This window comes from Puma concolor, chromosome D4, assembly GCF_028749965.1.
Source record: "Puma concolor isolate L17-30 chromosome D4, mPumCon1.1.hap2, whole genome shotgun sequence".
NCBI classification, from domain to species: domain Eukaryota; kingdom Metazoa; phylum Chordata; class Mammalia; order Carnivora; family Felidae; genus Puma; species Puma concolor.
The window spans coordinates 88109667-88131753 of NC_141679.1; the positions used below are offsets into that span (position 1 = coordinate 88109667).

At 54.7% G+C, this 22087-nt stretch overlaps 1 protein-coding gene across 3 annotated transcripts in view; it reads left to right on the forward strand.

Annotated features, from left to right (window-relative positions):
• The window catches only part of LRRC8A (leucine rich repeat containing 8 VRAC subunit A), a 30244-nt gene extending 10188 nt beyond the window's left edge, over positions 1-20056 (forward strand). For all 3 annotated transcript variants that reach the window (XM_086684214.1, XM_086684216.1, XM_086684215.1), the window contains 2 exons: positions 10702-12866; positions 18154-20056. In XM_086684214.1, coding sequence (XP_086540340.1) covers positions 10710-12866; positions 18154-18429 — 2433 coding nt within the window. In that variant the 5' untranslated portion in view covers positions 10702-10709 and the 3' untranslated portion in view covers positions 18430-20056. The remainder of the gene's footprint in view (positions 1-10701; positions 12867-18153) is intronic.
• Positions 20057-22087: the final 2031 nt, after the last annotated feature.

Genomic DNA, 22087 nt, shown 5'->3' on the forward strand with positions numbered 1-22087 from the left:
GGGCAGGGCCAGAGACAGAGAGAGACAGAGAGTCCAAATCAGGCTCCTCACTGTCAGTGCAGATCCTGATGCAGGACTCAGGGCCCAGACTCACAAACCCCAAGATCATGACCTGAGCTGAAGTCCGATGCTTAAGCTTAACCGACTGAGCCACCCAGGCACCCCTATTCTTATTTTAAAACTGTAAAAACAGAGGCTTGAGGCTAATAATTTTCCCAGGGTCATGGAATGATTTCACAGGAGAGCTGCTTTTGAACCTGTGTCTTCCCAGATCCAAAGCTGTTGCTCTCTGTGCCCTCCGCGATCTGCCTGCCACCAAGGGGGAAGATAGGGACTCTCCAGGGGCAGGGATATTCCGGCCTTGCCACAGGAACCTTCCCACTTCTCCCCGCCTGCGTCTGCTGTGATGTGGAAAGGGTCTGACTGCATCCTACCCGCTTCGGCAGCTCGCTGGGCACAGGGCAGGACCAGGCAGGGGTGGTATCGTGTTCTCTAGGATCCTCAGAGACCACAGGTGAGGAGCAGGCCAGTTGGAAGGAGGATTTGAATTTGCTGCCCCAGCAGTAGGTCCAGAGCAGCCGCCTCCAGCTGAACCTGGCAGGTGTGAGGACCAGAGAGAGGACCCACCAGAGGGGGTAGAAACGGAGGATGATTTTGGAAAATTTTGTATGAAATAATTTAAGCACATGGAAGAGTATAAAACCAGAACAAATATCTTTGTATCCAGGACTCAGCTTTGTCGGTCCTTAATTTTTACAGTCATTGCGTTAGCTAGATTGTCTCTGTCTCAAATTATTTCAGACATAAGCGAAGCCTCTTCCCTGAGCCCTTTTGCTTCACCTCTCTGGATGAAATTATCTTGATTTGGGGGGTCTCCATGCATGTCTTTATAGCTTTGCTACACATGGATATGTTACATTATAGAAAACCTTGCATAAGACATAACATTATTCTGTAGCTTTTTTTTTGGCTCAGCGTTGTTTCTGAGGTCCGTTCTTGTTAGTACATGTAGGTATAGATCATTAACTCATTGCTTTAGCATTCCGTTGTACGACGGTAATGATTTATCCTTTCTCCCGTTGATGGATGGGTTGCTGCTGATTTGGGGCTGTTAGGAGCAACTCTTTAGAGAGCATTCTTGTCCGTGACTTCTCATGTGTGTAAAACAACTCCCTGAGATCTATAACTAGGAGAGAAGTCGCTGGATTGTAGGATATGTGCATCCTAACTCCTCGTCTAGGAATTCAGCATTTTTGCCAGTTGCAGGGGAATGAAGTGGCATCTGATTTGCATTTCCTGATTGGTAACGAGATTAGGAATTAATTTCATGCGTTAAATTCCATTTGCATTTTGTTCTTGTAAATTGTTTATGTATTTTGCCGTTTTTTTTTTTTTTTTTTTTTTCTTTTGGATTGTCTCTTTCTTGTGTTTGTAAGAGTTCTGTATTTGCCCTGGATAGTAACCTTTGGTAGTTACACACATTGTAAATATCTCTTCCAAATCTGCGCGTTCTTTTTACTTGTTTTTTATTATGTTCTTTGATATGCATATATTTTATTTTATTTAATATTTATTTTTGAGAGAGAGACAGAGAGAGACAGAGTGCGAGCAGGGTAGGAAAAGAGAGAGAGGGAGACACAGAATCCAAAGCAGGCTCCAGGCTCTGAGCTATCAGCACAGAGCCCAATGCAGAGCTCGAACTCACGAACCGTGAGGTCGTGACCTGAACCAATGTCAGACGCTTAACCGACTGAGCCACCCAGGCGCCCCTATTTTTTTTTTAATTTTTTTTAATGTTTATTTACTTTTGACAGAGAGAGACAGCATGAGTGGGGGAGGGGCAGAGAGAGGGAGACAGAATCCGAAACAGGCTCCAGGCTCCCAGCTGTCAGCACAGAGCCCGATGCGGGGCTCGAACCCACAGACTGCAAGACCATGACCTGAGCCGAAGTTGGACGCTCAACCAACTGAGCCACCCAGGCGCCCCCAGGTGCCCCTATTTGAACTTAATGTGATCACAATATCAATCTCTTCCTGTAAGGATTTGTACTCTTTGTGATAGGAAATCCTTTCTCATCCTAAGTTGATCTCTTAGATCTTTCTTTCTTTTTTTTTTAAAAGTTTATTTATTTATTTTGGGGTGCCTGGGTGGTCTAGTCGGTTGAGCGTCTGACTTCAGCTCAGGTCACGATCTCACCATTCTGGAGTTCAAGCCCCCGCGTCAGGCTCTGTGCTGACAGCTCAGAGCCTGGAGCCTGCTTCGGATTCTGTGTCTCCCCTCCTCTCTGTCCCTCCCATGCTCATGCTCTGTTTCTCAATAATAAATAAACGTAAAAAAATTTTAAAGTTTATTTATTTTAAGAGAGCACAGGAGGGGCAGAGAGAGAGAGAGGGACAGAGAGAGAATCCCAAGCAGGCTTTGGGCTGTCAGTGCAGTCTGATGCACAGCTCCAACTCGCGAACCACCAGATCATGACCTGAGCTGAAACCAAGAGTTGGAGGCTTAACCAACTGGGCCACCCAGGTGCCCCTTTTTTTTAAACACTTTCAACTTTTGGGGCACCTGAGTGGCTCAGTTTGTTGAGGGTCTGATTCTTGATTTTGGCTTGGGTCATTATCCCAGGGTTGTGGGATCGAGCCCTGCCCATGTTGGCCTTCTTGGAGCTTTTGTCTTAGGTCTTTGGTTCATTGGAATTTATTTTCATATTAAGGAAGTAGATGAGGCTATGCTTTTTTTCACGTGAGTACCTGAGAGCCAGCTCCATTCATGGACGCCCATTCTTTCCCTCGACCTGCAAAGCTAACACTCTTCATGTCTGTTTCCAGACATTTCAGGGTCTGTTTCTAGGCTCGCCCTTCTGTTCCTTTGATCCATCCATCTATCCCTACATCACAATACCACATTGGCTGAATTCCTATATCTTTGTGGTCAGTCTCCTCTCACCTTGTTCTTCCAAATTGTCTTAGCTATGCTTGATCCCTTGGAATTGTGATTTTATTTTATTTTATTTTATTTTATTTTATTTTATTTTATTTTATTTATTTTATTTTATTTTATTTTATTTTATTTTATTATTTTTTACCCAAATTGTATTTTTATTGCTATTTTTTTAAATTGAAGTGTTGATCTTTTATTTATTTATTTTTTTAAATATATGAAATTTATTGTCAAATTGGTTTCCATACAACACCCAGTGCTCATCCCAAAAGATGCCCTTGGAATTGTGATTTAAAAAAAAAAAATCTTTTCGGGGCGCCTGGGTGGCGCAGTCGGTTAAGCGTCCGACTTCAGCCAGGTCACGATCTCGCGGTCCGTGAGTTCGAGCCCCGCGTCAGGCTCTGGGCGGATGGCTCAGAGCCTGGAGCCTGTTTCCGATTCTGTGTCTCCCTCTCTCTCTGCCCCTCCCCCGTTCATGCTCTGTCTCTCTCTGTCCCAAAAATAAATAAACATTGAAAAAAAAAATTAAAAAAATAAATAAATAAATAAAAATAAAAATAAATCTTTTCAGGGCTCCTGGCTGGCTGGGTCAGAAGAGCATGTGACTCTTGATCTTGGGGTCATGAGTTTGAACCCCACGTTGAGTGTAGAGATTACTGAAAAAAATAAACTTAAAAAAACACACACAAAAAACCAAACTTCATTACCTGACTAGCGTAATAGAAGATAGAGGTAAGTTTGGAGTGAAAAAAAATTATAAACAGCAGTCTGATGTCACTGCCAATATGGTTCAAATGTGTGTGTTAAGTTTTATTTGTATACATAAAACTCGTAACGGAGGAATTACTCCATCACAGTTTTATTACCTACTCTTTGCAGGTAGCATACTTCTGACGTTTTTCCTCTTATCAAGTCATTGGGTGTCTTGCTCTAACAAGTTTTCATTCTTTCATAGTGTTTTATCATCTGATCATTTAATGAGTCTTTAACCAGTCACCCAGTAATGGGCATCTGGGTTGTTTCCAATTTTCCCAGGGCATAAATAATACTCTGATGAACATTCCTGTAACTGACTTTTGTCCTGCTCTTTCGCAGACAACTGCCATCCTTCCTCCTACGGCCTCCTTCCTGAGCTCCACCCAGATCGGCAGGTCTTGTCTCCACTGCTGTATTCTGGGCTCTGCACAAGGGCCCCGGATGAGTCTGGGGTGGCCTCTGTCCTGCAGGACTCCTAGCCTCCCTGGCCCCCGGCCCCTGGGTGGCCTCTTGCCCACTGCCTCCGAAGCTTTACTTGGGTGCAGCCATTGGCCTCCCACTTCACTGGTGGATGTTAACCCCTGACTTCTAGGAGGGCACAGTCTGTAGCTCAGAGTGAGGCGTCCATTCTGGAAAAGAAGTAGTCAGCCCAGAGCTCAGAGGACAGCAAGGCACATTGCCTTTTTGTCTTTTCTCAGTTCCCTGAGTTCAACCCGTTCATCTTTGTCCTCTATTCAGGATCCTTTCCAAATTCTCCATCTCCTGGGGCAAAGACCTGACCTGATCTGACCCAATTCCCCACTGCCCTCCCCAAACTGCCCTCCCAGAACTTCAAAAGAACACCTGATCCCCACATGAGAACTGATTTTCTTTTTCTTCTTTTTTTTAAGGCTCTGTTTCTTTTGAACTCTACTATTTTATCAATCACAAAGATAATGCATGTTGGTAAAAAATTAGTTTCTTTTCATTCTGTTTCTTATTCCCTCTCGGAGAGGGAGCCCCTCCCCACGGTGCAGGGACTGTGGGTCAAGGGTTTAATCAGAATGAGATTATATTTATTTATTTTTCTGGATCTTGCTTTTTTTCCAAAATGGTATTACATACACAGCTACTTCGTTCCATTGAAAAGGTCGCATCCTCGTTCCCGCCCACGCGGGCCAGGCCCCGCCCACAGTGGTCCAGACCCCGCCCACAGTGGGCCAGACCCGCCCACTGTGGGCCAGGCCCCACCCACCGGTGTCTCTTTGCCTGGTATCTGCCAGCCCTCTGGGTGGTTTTCCTCCTTCCATTTCCTTCCTTTGTGCTCCTGTTCTGTGCACTTTTCAGCCACCCCTGACTGTCTGTTGAAGTCGGGGTTGCTCTGGGGGGCCCGGCCCATGTCTGGTTTAGCCGTATCCCACAGATGGGGGCGCACTGAGACTCAGAGACATGAAGACGCCCGCCCAGGGTCACTCCACCACTCAGGACAGAGCCCAGACTAGCCCGGCCATCCCTCCAGCTCTAAGCTCACATCATGTAGCTTGGGGCTTGCTCTCCACCTGACCGATGGGCCATACACGGGCAGTTTGGGAAAACTCATTTCAGTGACTTCTGATAGTCCTGAGAGCTTGGCAGGGCATCTGTGTCCCCCGCCCCACCCCCCATTTTATGGCTGGGGAAACCAACGTGCCACGAGGGAAAGGAGTCCTGGCTCCTGGACACACTGCTCCCTCCCTGCTGGCCGCAGGCAGGGGTGGCCAGGACAAGGGGGTGTTTGGTGGCATCGGCAGCTCTAGAGCCAAGCCTTGCTGGCTGACCTCAGGGTGGGCCACAGACAGTGTGAAAGGAGGTGCCCAAGGCAGGCACAGGCCTGGGATCACATGCCCCTCGGTCCCTTGACCACCTTTTACAAGATGTGGGCATATCCACGACAGAGTCTCTGCCCCCTTTGGGACAGGGAAACAGGCCATGGGGGAGACAAGCTATTCCTCTGGCCGGAGGCGATGCAAGCTGGGGAGGGGCTCAGTGCGGGGAGGGGATGAACACACTGCCTCCAGGAACCGTCCTGGGCGGAGTGCTTTCTGTAACCGGAAACGAGATCCCCACTTCCTTGAACCTGCTCCCTTTCCCTGTGGCGCCCTCCTGAGCACAGGGGTCTGCTTCCAGGTGGGATCTGCTCCACCCGGGTGGCCCCCTGGAGCTGCTGCAGGTCCGGGCTCCACTGTGGATCTGGCTCTGAAGGTGGCCTCTGTCACTTACAGCCAGTGTGAAGTTGGGCCAGTGGCTTCTCTCTCTGAGCCTCAGTTTCCCTATCTGTAAAATGGTTGTGGGGAATATCATTCAGCCTTAAAAGGGAAAGGAATTCTGACCCGTGCTAAGACACGGATGAACTTTGAGGGCCCTGTATTAAATGGAATACGGCAGACACAAAGAGACGAATCTTGTTGCACGTCTCCGTTCACGGAGCACCTGGGATAGTCAACTTTATAGAGACGGAAAGTAGAATGGCGATTGCCAGGGGCTGGGGGAGGGGGCAGTGGGGAGTTGGTGTTTAATGGGGACAGAGCAGACCCATGCTGGTGGTGGTGGCTGTACGACAATGGCAGTGTATTTAATGCCACTGAATGACATACCTAAAAATGGTTAAAACAGTAAGTTCTATGTTATGTGTATATTACCACAGTGAAATTTGGAGATAAAGAAATGGGTGTGGTGGCGGGGGGGGGGGGGGTGCCTGACCGGCTCAGTCGGTAGAGCATGACTCTTGATCTCAGGGTCATGAGTTTAAGTCCCACGTTGGGTGTAGAGCTCACTTAAAAAAAAGAAAAAAAAAATGGGTGCTGGAACAATGTGCTCATCCTGGACTTGGCCCTGAGTCTTTAGTCTGGGAACAGGAGCTGCCCCTGTGGATGTTCAGTGCTCTTGAGTCACTGGCTCGTGGGGCGGGTCCCTGCACTGGAGATCCCTACCTGGGGCGGGGTGGGGTGTGAGGGGCTCTGTCTCCTTCCCAGGGGCCCTCGGGGTTGGGCGGAGCCTCCGCTTCCTCCCTGTCAGGATGTGCAGCCCTGCCCACATCCACCTGAAACTCGCTGCTGCCCTCCCTCCCCGCCATGCCTGGGCCCTGCCCTTCCCTGCGTCCCACTCCTGCCCCGTCCTCTCGGGTCCTCTCTTGAGACCCACTGATTTTATTGAGCACCTACTATGCACCAAAGACTCCTGCCCTGAAGGAGCAAGACGAGGAGGTGCCTGAACCGCCTGCCTGCCCGCCCCACTCTGCGCTAAGCACTGTAAAAGCGTGAAATTCTGTGGACACTTTCCAGCAGCCCTGTGAGGTGTCTGTGCAGAACCTGAGGCCCAAAGCCAGCGAGGACCTTGCCCGGCAGATCTCAGCTCAGCCTTCTTGGCCACTGGCTTGCCCCACCCCAGCCTCAGCAAGAGCTGCTTGGGAGGGGGCTGCCCCTACCACCTAGCTGTTTGTTGTCGGGGGCCCCTGGAGCGGGCGCCCCTCCTTCGCATCCCTGGGGACTAAAGCCTGGGGTTTGGTGCCTGCACCTTCTTTCCAGATTTCTTCCAAAACCCCAGCAGAGAGGGGCAGTGCCTTGCCCAGAGTTCCACAGTGAGCTGGTGGCAGAGGTGAGGCAGAAATAGGGTGCAGCTAGAGGGTCACCCCCACGGGGCCGGGCCTGCACCGAACTCCCAGCCAGGGCCCCTGGCTCTGCACCCTGAGACTCCACGAGGCTCTTCTCAGCAGGGAGGCGGCATCTGTGTCTCCCACCACTGCCCATGAGCTCCCACTGGACACAGAGGCCCCTGAGGCGTGGACACACCTTGGGCACTTTACTCGTCCCCAGAAGGCTGAGCCAAGGGCTGGATGGCAGCGAGTTCAGGATGTGCTTGAGACCAGGTGTTTGGGGTCGGGGGCAAGCTAAGAGCCAGACATGCCGGTCTGGAATGGCCTGGGCTGTTTCCTCCCTCTGTCGGCCTCCAGTTCCCTCACCTGTAAACGGAGCTGTGCACAGTTCCCACCTCAGAAGTCAGGAAGCCACATGTGCAAAGCCCTAGGACGGCAGGGCCCAGAGGCCACTCCTCACCGTGAGACCGGGTGTCCCCACTAGGCTGGCACACCCACCTCCCTCCAAAACTGTGAGTTTGCAACCACATCCTGCCTGGTCGTAAACTGCACCGCCCCCAGCGTCTGGCGTCCTGCCTGGCCGCCTCTCTCTGGAATCTCCGGGGCAGGCTGGTGCACGCCCTCGGGCGCTCGGTCTCGGCCCCTCCTCCCTTCCCGTCCCCAGCCTTTGGGTGCCTGCCTGGATGTGGGCTTGGGGAACTGGCGAGGGAGGGACAAGTATCCGGGTCTCTTTCAGCTGGAGGCTGGCTGCGTGATTCAGCGAGCCCTCCCCGGGGTGCCCCCTCCCCAGGAGTGTGGGCGGTGTAAGGAGCCAGCCAGTCATTAGAGGCCCAGGCCTTCTCGCCAGGAGGGCTGACCCCTGGGCTGGAGCTGGTGGCCCAGGGAGGGTGGTGGTGTCTACTGGCCCCGTGGTGACCTGAGTTCTGGGAACCCCAGGGGGGCAGGGAAGCTGGACTCCCGGGTGTGGCCTCTTGGCATGGTCACGCTGACAGCAAGCCCGTGCAGCAGTGACGACCCAAGTGGGGAGGCGGAGGGACAGGCCTGGGTTCAGTCCCAGTTCTGCCCTGAGTCGTAGAGTGTCCGTGGCAGGTGACTTCACTTCCCTGAGCTCAGTTCCCCCGTCTGTGGAACGAGGCCAAAGACAGGCCTGCGCGTGGGCATCGAAGGGATTCCGTGGTATGGGCTAGCCCAGTGCCTGGCACACGTCCATCTGAGTGCCCCGATTCCTTCTCAGAGTCCTGGGTTGCTTTCTTCCCACCCATCCCGGTGTGCCCTGGAAAGAGGATGGAACACATTTGGTGTTTGCAGGGAAGCCCGTTTTATGAATGTTTTATTACCGTGGTCATTATTAACATTACCAACAGTCAGAATGAGGGGGGCAGTCCCGTAGTCTGAGCACCCTGCTTCGTCTCCCAAGAGAAACAGACCAGTCTGTCAAAATACAAGTACTTAAACCTTGGTTTAAAGTCTAGATTCTAGGGGCACCTGGGTGGCTCAGTCAGTTGAATGCCAGACTTCGGCTCAGGTCATGATCTCATGGTGCATGAGATCGAGCCCCGCGTTGGGCTCCTTGCTGACAGTGTGGAGTCTGCTTGGGGTTCTCTCTTCCTCTCCCTTTCTTTCTGCCTCTCTCTCTCTTTCAAAATAAGTAAACTTAAAAAAAAAAATCTAGATTCTACATTGGAAAATAGGGAGTAAAATAAAATTCACAATTTTATTTTAAAAAATATGCACAGAAAGGACTGGAAGGTTATTACGCATTGAAAAGTTAACAGTGGGTAACCCTGGCAGTGTTCTTACAAGGGATCTCTTTTTTTGTGTTTATGCTTTTTTATATTTCCCCAAGCGTTCTCTGGTGAACATAGAGTACTTTTTAAAATTTCGTTACAGTCTTGCAGACCAGTAGTTGTAAGGGCAGTGTATCTTGGCAGGGTGATTGCAGACAGCCCAAGCACAGGATTCCTTTCGCACCTTCATTTTGTTGCACTCCTCCTGTATGTCACTGGCTGGATTTCCTGAATGTGGCTTCTTACGCAGTGTTCCCCAAACTTGGCCGATCATTAGCGTCACCAAAGTCAAGTGTAAGCTCTACCTGAGACCTGCCGAATTGAACTCTCCAGGGAGATAATACGCTGCTATTTTTAATTTCCTTATACACACACATGCAGATGCACACGGCCAGAGATAATAATAATAATAAATAATAATAATAATAATGATAAGAATAATAATAATTGTGATATCATCCAGCATGCGGCGGAGATTGGTCTTGTTTTCTTGTCTTCTCTCTGCTTGGCCGCACCCCCTACTCTGTGTGTGTGTGTGTGTGTGTGTGTGTGTGTGTGTGTGTGTAAGAAAGACTCCCTTCAGGATCCAGTAGGGACATAATTACATGCATCCTCATAGAACTTTTTTGAATTTCCCTATTTGTCTTACAAAAGTGAGTTCATGGGCACCTGGGTGGCTCAGTCAGTGAAGCGTCCGACCCTTGGTTTCAGCTCAGGTCATGGTCTCACTGTGAGTTCGAGCCCTTCACTGGGCTCTGTGCTGACAATGCAGAGCCTGCTTGGGATTCTCTCTCTCTTTCTCTCCGGCCCTCCCCTGCTCACGCTGTCTCTGTCTCTCCCAAAAATAAATAAATAAACTTAAAAGAAAAAAGTGAGGGGGCGCCTGGGTGGTGCAGTCGGTTAAGCGTCCGACTTCAGCCAGGTCACGATCTCGCGGTCCGTGAGTTCGAGCCCCGCGTCAGGCTCTGGGCTGATGACTCAGAGCCTGGAGCCTGTTTCCGATTCTGTGTCTCCCTCTCTCTCTGCCCCTCCCCCGTTCATGCTCTGTCTCTCTCTGTCCCAAAAAATAAATAAATGTTGAAAAAAAATTTTTAAATAAAAAAAAAAAAGAAAAAAAAAAAGAAAAAAGTGAGTTCACATCAAGCCCCCTCTTCTCCATTGGGATTTCTCACACTTGGAGGAAACCTCTTTGGGTCACTGGGGCAGCATCACAGCCCTGGTTCCAAGTGAACTGGGAGTTTTCAACAAGCCCCTCTGGTCAGTCTGATCATTAATAGGATGCAGCCTGGGGACAGGAACTCCCAAATGGTCCTGCTGGAATGCAGGGCGAGGCCACCTTAGCCATCTGTCGGCGTGGGTCCCGACCTCAGTTCTTGGTCTTCACGTCTGCTAAGTCCGGAGGCCACCTGCCTTCCCCTGTGCTGGTGTCCCAGCCGCCTGGTGGCCACATAGTTCTGGACAGAGGCTGATCGGTGGGCCACCCTGTGCGTGGCAGGGCTGTGACTCCCAACCCGACTCAAGGTGGAATGTTGGACAATGGGTGCGCCGTCTCCTGGGTCCCAGACAGCCGGGCCGCCCTGTGGTAACCCCCTCCTGTGGGTCCCTTTCAGGTTGAACCATGATTCCAGTGACAGAGCTCCGCTACTTTGCGGACACGCAGCCAGCCTACCGGATCCTGAAGCCATGGTGGGACGTGTTCACCGACTACATCTCCATTGTCATGCTGATGATCGCGGTCTTTGGGGGCACACTGCAGGTCACCCAGGACAAGATGATCTGCTTGCCTTGTAAGTGGGTCACCAAGGACTCCTGCAACGACTCATTCCGGGGCTGGGCAGCCCCTGGCCCAGAGCCCACCTACCCCAACTCCACGGTCCTGCCGACCCCCGGCGCAGGCCCCACGGGCATCAAGTACGACCTGGACCGTCACCAGTACAACTACGTGGATGCCGTGTGCTATGAGAACCGCCTGCACTGGTTCGCCAAGTACTTCCCCTACCTGGTGCTCCTGCACACGCTCATCTTCCTGGCCTGCAGCAACTTCTGGTTCAAGTTTCCGCGCACGAGCTCGAAGCTGGAGCACTTCGTGTCTATCCTGCTCAAGTGCTTCGACTCGCCTTGGACCACACGCGCCCTGTCCGAGACGGTGGTGGAAGAGAGCGACCCCAAGCCGGCCTTCAGCAAGATGAACGGCTCCATGGACAAGAAGTCGTCGACGGTCAGCGAAGACGTGGAGGCCACCGTGCCCATGCTGCAGCGGACCAAGTCCCGGATCGAGCAGGGCATCGTGGACCGCTCGGAGACGGGCGTGCTGGACAAGAAGGAGGGCGAGCAGGCCAAGGCGCTGTTCGAGAAGGTGAAGAAGTTCCGCACCCACGTGGAGGAGGGGGACATCGTGTACCGCCTCTACATGCGGCAGACCATCATCAAGGTGGTCAAGTTCATCCTCATCATCTGCTACACCGTCTACTACGTGCACAACATCAAGTTCGACGTGGACTGCACCGTGGACATCGAGAGCCTGACGGGCTACCGCACCTACCGCTGTGCCCACCCGCTGGCCACGCTCTTCAAGATCCTGGCGTCCTTCTACATCAGCCTGGTCATCTTCTACGGCCTCATCTGCATGTACACGCTGTGGTGGATGCTGCGGCGCTCCCTCAAGAAGTACTCGTTCGAGTCCATCCGCGAGGAGAGCAGCTACAGCGACATCCCCGACGTCAAGAACGACTTCGCCTTCATGCTCCACCTCATCGACCAGTACGACCCGCTCTACTCGAAGCGCTTCGCCGTCTTCCTGTCGGAGGTGAGCGAGAACAAGCTGCGGCAGCTGAACCTCAACAACGAGTGGACGCTGGACAAGCTGCGGCAGCGGCTCACCAAGAATGCGCAGGACAAGCTGGAGCTGCACCTGTTCATGCTCAGCGGCATCCCCGACACCGTGTTCGACCTGGTGGAGCTGGAGGTGCTGAAGCTGGAGCTGATCCCGGACGTGACCATCCCGCCCAGCATCGCCCAGCTCACGGGCCTCAAGGAGCTGTGGCTGTACCACACGGCGGCCAAGATCGAGGCGCCTGCCCTGGCCTTCCTGCGCGAGAACCTGCGGGCCCTGCACATCAAGTTCACGGACATCAAGGAGATCCCGCTGTGGATCTACAGCCTGAAGACCCTGGAGGAGCTGCACCTGACGGGCAACCTGAGCGCGGAGAACAACCGCTACATCGTCATCGACGGGCTGCGCGAGCTCAAGCGCCTCAAGGTGCTGCGGCTCAAGAGCAACCTGAGCAAGCTGCCGCAGGTGGTCACCGACGTGGGCGTGCACCTGCAGAAGCTGTCCATCAACAACGAGGGCACCAAGCTCATCGTCCTCAACAGCCTCAAGAAGATGGTGAACCTGACCGAGCTGGAGCTTATCCGCTGCGACCTGGAGCGGATCCCACACTCCATCTTCAGCCTCCACAACCTGCAGGAGATCGACCTCAAGGACAACAACCTCAAGACCATCGAGGAGATCATCAGCTTCCAGCACCTGCACCGCCTCACCTGCCTTAAGCTGTGGTACAACCACATCGCCTACATCCCCATCCAGATCGGCAACCTCACCAACCTCGAGCGCCTCTATCTGAACCGCAACAAGATCGAGAAGATCCCCACCCAGCTCTTCTACTGCCGCAAGCTGCGCTACCTGGACCTCAGCCACAACAACCTGACCTTCCTCCCCGCCGATATCGGCCTCCTGCAGAACCTCCAGAACTTGGCGGTCACGGCCAACCGGGTGAGTGGCTTGGCCGTGGCTCCGCGGGGGGCCCGGCAGAGGCCTTTGGCGGAGGAGGGGGAGGTGTTCAGGAGGCTCAGTGTCTCGGGGTGGTCGGGATGGCCTGAGGCTCCTGGGCTGGCGGTCCTCTCCCGCCCCCGTGGTTCCCAGAAGCACCCGGGAGGAGCTTGTTGGGAATACAGATTCCCGGGCCCCGGGCCAGTCCTGCCGACCTGGGCTTGGGAGCCTGTCTTTGCCATAGGATGCTGCAGAGTCCTTCTGTCGGGAGGGCTGGTGTGGTAAGGTGGGGGGGGGAGGGGGGTCTGTCCCTGAAGGGACCCGGGGCACGTTCCTTATAGGCAGGGGTGTGCTGGGGCAGGAGGTCCGAGGGCTGGGTTGTGGCAGGCAGGACCCAGCCTGGAGCTGGCTCTAGGTCACATTTGGAGTCGAGGGGCCAGTCTGGATCCACTGGAGACAGAAACCGTGGGTGGCTGGTGCTCAGCGAGGCGAAACTGGGTGGTTTCTGCAACTCTTTGCGCTGCTCACACCCTTCCCCCTCTGTGTTTTGGGGTGGTAGAGGGCACAGCCGGGCTTGTCGCCACCTGCCTTTTTGGAGAGGAAGTTGTACAAACCATTTCAGGCCAGCAGTGTGGGAGGCGATGCCCTGGAGGGCTACAAATCGTTGGTAACCCTGTGTGCTAGCCCCTCGCCTGCCCAGGGAAGCCCCCCACCCAAGGGCCCCTTCTCAGAGGCAGGCGGGCGGAGTTGAGGGCAGGGTGCTCCTGTGGCCCTGTGGTCAGGTCTCTGTAGTGCAAGCAAAGCCACAGCCACTGGAAGGACCTCCCCCTGCCCGCCCCTCCTGCGCACCTGCAGGAGGGGTGACACATTCCTGGTCTCTGCTGACTGGCAGTGAGGCAGGTGGCGGTGGGAGCCCCAGGCCAGGAGTGCAGACTCTGGAGACCTGGTTCGGACACCATCCCTGCGCTGCCCTGTGGCCAGGGGCACAAAGCGGCCCACCCTTTGCAGGGCACGAAGCTCCCGGCAGGAGCTCTCTCATTTCAGGCAGTCCCTGAAATGCCCCTGCCCCAGGAAAGGACACACCTTCTCCAGTGTCACTCAGATTGAAGGGTCTGGGTCCCCCTCTCCTCCGCCCTAAGCCTCTCTCAGTACAAACCAACCTGACGCTTCCATAGATCAGGGGTGGTGACAAATCCTGTCTTCCTCCCCCAAATCATGACTGAGCGTACAAGGGCGAAGGTCATGTCCCAGGTTGCCTCACTGGAGAATCTGCCCCCATGGCCTGGGACAGGCCACTGATCAGGAAAATTGGACCTCTGGGGAGAAGCCACATTTGGGCAGCACCAGACAGACCCCAACACTTCCTTTAATACGTGGAGGGGGACCAAGCGGCTCCCCGAGAGCACAGTGTGGGGCCAGATTGCCCCTGGAATTGGGTCCACTAAGGCATCTCACAACCCTTTGTCTGGGGGGTGGCGTGGGGCAGCTTGCTGGGCCCTCCTTCCTGATGGAGGGTGCAGCAGACGTCCAGCCTGGCTCGAAGTTCCATCCGCTAACCCCCGCTGCTCACCCCTAGCAGGCCTATTAGGTTGTGCCTGTTGGCTGAGGTCACCCCTCAGGAAAGGAGCTGGCGACAGGCAGACAGGCACGCTGTTGCTGTCCCGAGGAAGGAGACCCTCTGCAGCCCTATTTAGCACACTGTTTAATCACATCCTGTCTCCGCCCCTGGAATGCCAGAGGCCTCTGTAAAAAAATTCACTTGGGCAGGATCCTTGTCAGGCCCATCCTTTCAAGCTGGAGCCCCTCTCCTCCTCCTTTGTGAGCACCCGCCGCCCCTGGGGCTGCAGGTGGACAGGGAGGGGTGGGTGTGACCTGGCTCAGGCCCTTAGCTGCTCTTTTCCCAGGTTTAAAGTCGTGTGAATAGACACGGAAAACTGGTGTTCATCTGTCCACAAATCCATTTATTCATTCTTTCATTGATTTGGTAAATGCTTTTCAAGCACTCCTAGCATGGGACAAGGTGCTGGGGACACAGGGACGAACAAGGCCCACTGGCTGCCCATCTGGAGCCTCCTGGGCACACATGGGAGCGGCCTCAACCCAGATTTAGGTCAGGAGGGCCTCATGGAGGAAGGGACATGTCACCTGGCCCTGAGGACGAGGAGGAGTCCGCCAGATGAAGAGGAAAGGGGAGAGTCCAGTAGGTTCTGTCCATGGGGGAGGAGCAGCCTGAGGCCAGGATTGGTAGGAGAGTCCTGTTGTTCTTCCTTGTCTCCATCAGATCGTCCCTGTGCCCCTTGTCTGGTGACGTGGGTCTTGGCACACAGGAAACGTTTACCAGATACTGGTTGATTGAGTGGATGAAAGAACGACCTAACTTACAGCTGGGAGAGACTGATGTTGCTGCAGTGTGAGGCTGTGGGTTTGAGGGACAAGATGAGCGAGGTCAAGAGCTGGCAGAAAACCCAGGTGCAGCCACCGGCGGGGGGCGGGGGGGGCGACAGAGGCTGCTGCGGGTGGAGAGACATTGGCGGCAGAATCTGCAGGATGGGGCTGGATCGGATGCGGGACAAGGGGAGAGCTCCGAGTGACTCTGGGTTTCTCACTTGGCTGCCTGGGAAGATGGGCCATTGAAACGGGATGTAGAGGGAGTCACTGGTTTTCAGAGAGGAGAGCGTATGTCCCATGTTGAGGGTCTGGCGCCCCTGGGACATCCAAGGGATGTTCATGTTGAGTCAGCCTGAAGCCCAGGGAATCTGCCCTGTGCCCACCCAGGCTCCTGCGTGAAGAGGGGTCCTTGTCGAGATCACTGGGGAGAAGATGGAGGGAGAGAAGAGTCTGGCTCAAGCCTTTGGGGTGGAAGCGAAAGAGACCAGGCAGGAGAGTGTGGGCTTACGGCACGCGGGACAGTGGGGTGAAAGAATGGGTTCAGGTCCAACGGATTAGGAGGGACTGTTGGTGACTCTGGCCGGATAGTTTCAGGGGTGGACAGGGGCAGAAGCTGGATCACAGTGAAGCAAGAGACAGTGTTTGTCCAGATGGTTTGCTGGGAGGGGTGGAGGGCCATGGAGCAACCCCAGAGGCTTCTGGGAGGGGCTTTTTTTCAAAGACTGGCGGGACTTGAGGGCACCTCAGTGCTGATAGTGGAGCCACTGAGGTCCCTGGGCCATAGGAGAGGGCAGGATCGGGGTGATGGGAAAGGACCTCGACCCTTCAGCAGCTGAGTGACACCTCGGGAAGAAGGACAGGCCCAAGGACAGGGGTGGCTGTGGCGGGGCGCCAAGCCACTGGAGGGACCTTCCCTTTTTTCTGTGGGACATGGAGAGAGCTCACTGGATGGGGCAGGGGTGCTCCAGGGATGCGATGTTTTAGGGAGGCAGTTGTGCACGTGAACCCCAGCTGTGCCACTCACTGGGCCAGGCCTCTCACGCTTCCCTGACCATTGAGTCGTCAGAAGAGGCCACTGTGGTGGAGAGCGGGCTCTCTGGGGGGCTCAGGTCCCCCCCAGTCCTGCCAGAGCCCGCTTCCCATCATCCCTCTGACCGTCATGTCCCTCAGCGTCAGTCCTGCTCACCTGGAAGCCACCTTGGCCCCATCCCTGACCGCTGGGCACAACGGGGGCTGGTTTGGGAGGCCTGGGGCAGGAGTCTCTTTTAAAACATCCTCAGACACAGAACATTGAAGGCGACATGCGTTTCCAGTCCTACCCTTTCATTATACAGAGGGAGAAACTGACACACAGGGAGGGAAAGGGACTTGCCCAGGGCTACACTGGCAGGGAGCGCCGTATTTGGCACAATGGGAGCACAGCACAGGCTCCGAATCAGAGGAAGCTAGGCTTACTCACATCCTCTCTTGACCTTTCTGGCTCTGTGGTCTCGGACACGTTGCATTTCGCCTCTCCAGGCCTCAGCAGGACAATGGGGATGGGGACAGAGCAGCCTCAGAGAGGTTACTGAACAGTCTTTCTGTCGTCCTCACGCGGGATCGAGTGGGGTGCCTCCTGCCCCTCGTACCTGAAGGAGGTTGTTTTGGCAAAAACAGGTTCAGTAAGAACCGTGTTTGTAGCTGATTCCTCACAGAAGGGCAGGGAGGGAGGTGGCATTTGTGCGGCCTTTCCTATGCACCTAGAGACACAGCAGGTCCCCATGTGGGCTCCACCGTTTGTTCCTTGCTTCACCGATGGTGTGGACAGATAGCAGAGGGTCATGGGTTTGAGCCCCACATCAGGCTCTCCGCTGTCAATGTGGAGCCTGATTTGGATCCTCTGTCCTCCGCCCTCTGCCGCTCCCCTGCTTGGGCCCTCGCTCGCTCTCTCTCTCTCTCTCTCAAAAACAAATAAACATTAAAAAAAAAAAAAGTATCAGTGCTCTGATCGAGCCTGGTGTGTAGGAAGTTGCATGTGGGCATTGCCCATTATTCAGATTTTGCAAAATAGGAGGGGAATGGCCGATACGGGGCTCCCGGCACTCATGGTCAGGGTGTGACTTGAGGAGGGGACTGAGGCCCAGGACAGGGAAGTGACACAGCTGGGGTCCCCACCCGTACTGGCACACTGTCTCCAGTTCTCAGCAACAGTTCAGGGCATACAATTTTCTCAGCATGCTTCTCCCTTTCCTAAATGGTTCTTTTTTTTTTTTTTTTTTTTTAATGTTTCTTTATTTTTGAGAGGGAGATAGACAGCTGAGCGGGGGAGGGGCAGAGAGACACAGAGAGGGAGACACAGAATCCGAGGCAGGCGCTCCAGGCTCCGAGCTGTCAGCACAGAGCCTGACGCAGGGCTCGAACCTACAAACGGTGAGATCATGACCTGAGCTGAAGTCGGACGCTTAACCTACTGAGTCACCCAGGCGCCCCTCATAAATTGTTCTTAAATCAGGCAAGACCCACAGGTGAGGCCTGGACAGTGGAGGGGGTGTGGAGCGGTTAGTAGAGTAGCTGGCCTGGCTGCTGTGATGTGCGGGGGGACCAGGTGCTGGGAGACAGCAGGGACCCAGGTGGCCCCCATCCTGCCCTCCCAGAGCCCACGGTCCAGGAGTGACCGGTGGCCGAGCAGCTTCCCCACGGAGGGACTGGTGCTCCTGGGGGCCGTGGGGGCCATAGGTTCCCCGGGAGGCTGGGGAAGTCTTCCCAGAAGAGGTGAGTACGGAATGAGTCTTCAAGTACAGGTAGGAGTCAGCTGGGCTTCGGGCCGGATGGTACTGGTGCCGGGAGAGCAGGGAGAAGCCTCGGCCAAGGCCCCGGGTCTGTGCTGTGCCCCTCACTCGGGCCCTCTGCTCCTCCCCTGCAGATCGAGGCACTGCCCCCGGAACTCTTCCAGTGCCGGAAGCTGCGGGCGCTGCACCTGGGCAACAACGTTCTGCAGTCACTGCCCTCCAGGGTGGGCGAGCTGACCAACCTGACCCAGATCGAGCTGCGGGGCAACCGGCTGGAGTGTCTGCCCGTGGAGCTGGGCGAGTGCCCGCTGCTCAAGCGCAGCGGCCTGGTGGTGGAGGAGGACCTGTTCAACACGTTGCCGCCCGAGGTGAAGGAGCGGCTGTGGAGGGCTGACAAGGAGCAGGCCTGAGCGCTGGCGGACGGCTGAGCACGGGGCCACCGAGGAGCCCTGGGACCCAGGGACCCAGGCACCCAGGGACAACCAGCCAGGTCTCAGCCAGGCCAGGAGCCCGGGGCTGGACGTCGGCTGGGCTGCAGCGACAGGACAGTACCTGAGGGGCTGGCCCCTTTTCTCCTTCGAGACTCATGCCCCCCAGGGCGGGCGCCTTGTCGGGGAGATCAGAGACCTAAGTCGTAGAGTGCAGTATTTGGACAATCAGGGCCTCTTCCCTGGAGGCCATCTCTGCCGCCAAAGGCCCAGGGACACCTACTTAGCTCTTGGTATTTATTTTTCGCCACTTCCCACCCCTCCCTCCGGATAACTTCTACATTCCCAAGAAAGTCCAGCTCAGATGGGGGAGGTGTTGAAGGAAGGGTGGGCAGTGTCCCTTTTTCTTTTTTTTGGTGATGCCACCGGCGGTACCCACCCAGACTTGAGCAGAGTGGTCCAGGGAGAACCAGCCGTGGATAGTCGCCACCCCCAACCCTTGGTGCGGGGGACGGGCTCTGGCGGTATGGCCCAGGGGACGGTAGGCCGCCGGGTAGAAAGGCCAGGCCTGGGGCTTGCCTCATCAGTTTTAGATTTTTTTTTTTTTAAGTAAAAAAAAAAAAAAAAAAGAAAAAGAAAAAGAAATTTTTTTTTAAAGCTTTGAAAATTGATGGTTTGGGTATTAAAAAGAAAAAAACTAAAAAAAAAAAAAAAAAAAGACAGTGAAGGCCAGTGAGTTGGGGTCTCAGGGCAGGATGGCAGCTTCAGAGCAGAGCAGCAAGACACAGAATTGTATTTCCTCTCCCCCGGGTGCAGGCTGCCGAATGTCTTCCGAGTCTGGCGTGACCTCGGTCCAGGAGTTCTGTTTGTTCCTCTCCTCTCCCAGGATGGGGAATTTTGTTTGTTTTGTTTTGTTTTTTGGTGTCTTGTTTTCTTTCTCCTCCATGTGTCTTGGCAGGCACTCATTTCTGTGGCTGTTGGCCAGAGGGAATGTTCTAGAGCTGCCAAGAAAGGAGGAGACTCGGGTTGGCTAATCCCCGGATGAACGGTGCTCCATCGTCCCGTCCCTCGTCTCAGTGTTAAAGATCCAGGAGGAGATACCTCGCCCGGACTCTGCTTTCCCACCTCACGTGTCACGACTTTGCCCAGTGCCACCACTAGCTTCAGCTGCTGACATCAGCCCTGTCACCACCTGGTCCTAAAGAAGAGACACTTGGAGGCGGGGTCGTGGGTGGGGAGGTCACTGCTGGGAGGGTGGGCTCCCCAGGTCTTAGTTCCAGTTTCTGTCCCGGGTGCCTGGCACACACAGCCCCCTCAGCACCTGGTTGCTGGAAGCCACCTCACTTTAGATCAGTCACCGGGGTCCCCGCGTTAGAAGGGTCCCCCCCCTTAGATCAATCACTTGGACACTAAGGCACGTTTTAGCGTCTCTTGTCTTTAATGATTACGTCCATTTGTCTGTCCATTTGTGTTTCCTGCGTCATATCGGCGGATGTAATCCTCAGAAATAATGCACACTAGCCTTTGACGACCATGAAGCAATCCGTTACATGAGGGTCTGAACTTGTAGACTCAGTTCAAATATCAAATAAATCTATAACAGAAAGTAGCCTTTGGAGGTCTCTGTGTCGTGGCGGGGGGGGTGGGGGGTGGGGGGGCTTCCCTCAGCTCTCTGAGTCCCTCTGGGCCCTGTGGACTAGTTTGTGGAACAGCCACCGATGGGCACCTAGAAGGTGGTTCACCGCCCCTCTCCCTGCTGGGGGAGACCGCAAGGTGGAGGCAGCGTCTGTTGCATGTCTGGTTGGCCCAGGCCGGGGATCCCACGGCCGCCCAGTCGCCTGTGGTTTGGACCTTCGTGAGCTTTGGCGGGGGAAGGCGTGGGGGCACTGGAATACTCTCCATCCTTGTCCCAGCTCTGTTATCCCTGCACAAAGCCAGACCAATCCCTTCCCTCCCAGGGCCTCCATACCCCCATCTATGCAATGGGCGTTTCCACTCTGTGCTCTCACAGGGACCCTTGTAATTCCTAACAGCCATTCCCCTGGGCTCCTCAGAGGTGGGGCGGCCAGTCACTGCAGAGAACCTGACCGGCTCCTGGCCCCTTGGGAGCCTGCTGAAGGGGCAGGGGTCAAGGGCGGAGCTGCCTTCAAATCGTAGCTCTGCCATTTATCCGACGTGGGGCCACAGAGTCCTCGTTTGTAAAATCAGACTAGCGTTGGCAACCTTGCAGGACTGTTCTGAGGCTTACTGGTGACAATTATGTGGCAGGTGGAGTTTTGAACAGAGGGCCTGGCTTTTAGTGCCCAATAACTGATACTGTCCACCTGGACCAGTGAGGCTTGCGCTGGGCTGACCTGGGGACCCAGGGCAGGGGGCTTTTGGTGAAGAAGAAAGGCCATTGGATCTTAGCGATGAGGCCTTAGCTGCTGCTTGGTGGGCTGTGATCCCTTCGGAGACCCTCCTGTATCGCCAGGGTGGAGGTGTTTTCCCCTCCTGTCTGGTCTGGCACCTCCCAACCCCCGCTCCCCCATCCAGCCTTGGGGCCGCCCAGCGACCCCAGAAAGAGGAGTGTTGCATCTGGAGCTGGTTAGCTTTTGGGAAAAACCACAATGCAAACCCAGTTCCCAAAGCCTGAGCAGAATGAATGAACAAATCTTGGGAGGTCCATCCCCTCCTCCTCCCATCGCCCTCGGGCTCTAGGCTCCAAACCTCAGTGGTAGTCTTTCCTCTGATTACAACAGCAGTTTGGAAAACTGGGGGAAGTTCAACAATAAAATAAAAATATCCTCACATTCCACCCAGAACAGCCCCTGCTAACTTCTGGTGAACAGCTGGTAGGTACTTAGTAAATGCCAGGCCCTGTGCCAAGCTCTTCATCAGAGGTAAAGCACCGAGCTTCCTCCTTACGGGAGGTATTTATGTTATCCCCAAATTAAGGATGGGGAACGCAGGGCCCAGGCCTGAACTGAGACCCGGTCTGCCTCCCTGAGCTCCACCACAAGCCTTTGGTGGGGGTTCCCAGGGAAGCTGCTAGCCCAGCAGGATCGGACCCTTACTATGCTCTTGGCACACGGTCAGTGTCTGTATTTTCGGGCCACTGCATCACATGGGGCCAGGACAGTGGGGAATGCGCCCTGCCTCACGTGAGCTCCGTCTCACCTGTATCTCCTGCATGGTTCTGTCTTCCGCCTGCCCTGCTCCCCCAGCCTAGCTCCTCAGAACCTCTTCTCCATTCTCAGGAGCCTAGCCACCCTCTCCTGGCCCTCAGGAATCGACACCAAGCCGCTATTCTCAATGCCGTGGCCCAGAAAACATGCCTTGGGCCCAAGGCTCCCACAGGCTGAGCTCATGTCCCCGTGCTCACTGCCAAGACAGTCTGTCCCTTTACCATTCAGGAAAACGTCATTTCAGGGAAGTCCAGCGGCCAGTTTTCAGAAGCTGCAGCCAGAATGGCCCCATTAGCTGCTGAGCAGGTCTGGTGGGTGCTGTTCTGACGGCTGGTGTCCACAATGCCAGCCAGACTTGAGACGCCAAACATCTTCGGCCTGGGGGGTGGGGAGGAGGAGCCTAGAGCTTTTCCCTTCCTCATTCTGAAGACACAGCCCCCCACTCCATAGCCCCCTCCCCCCCTTTTCTTTTT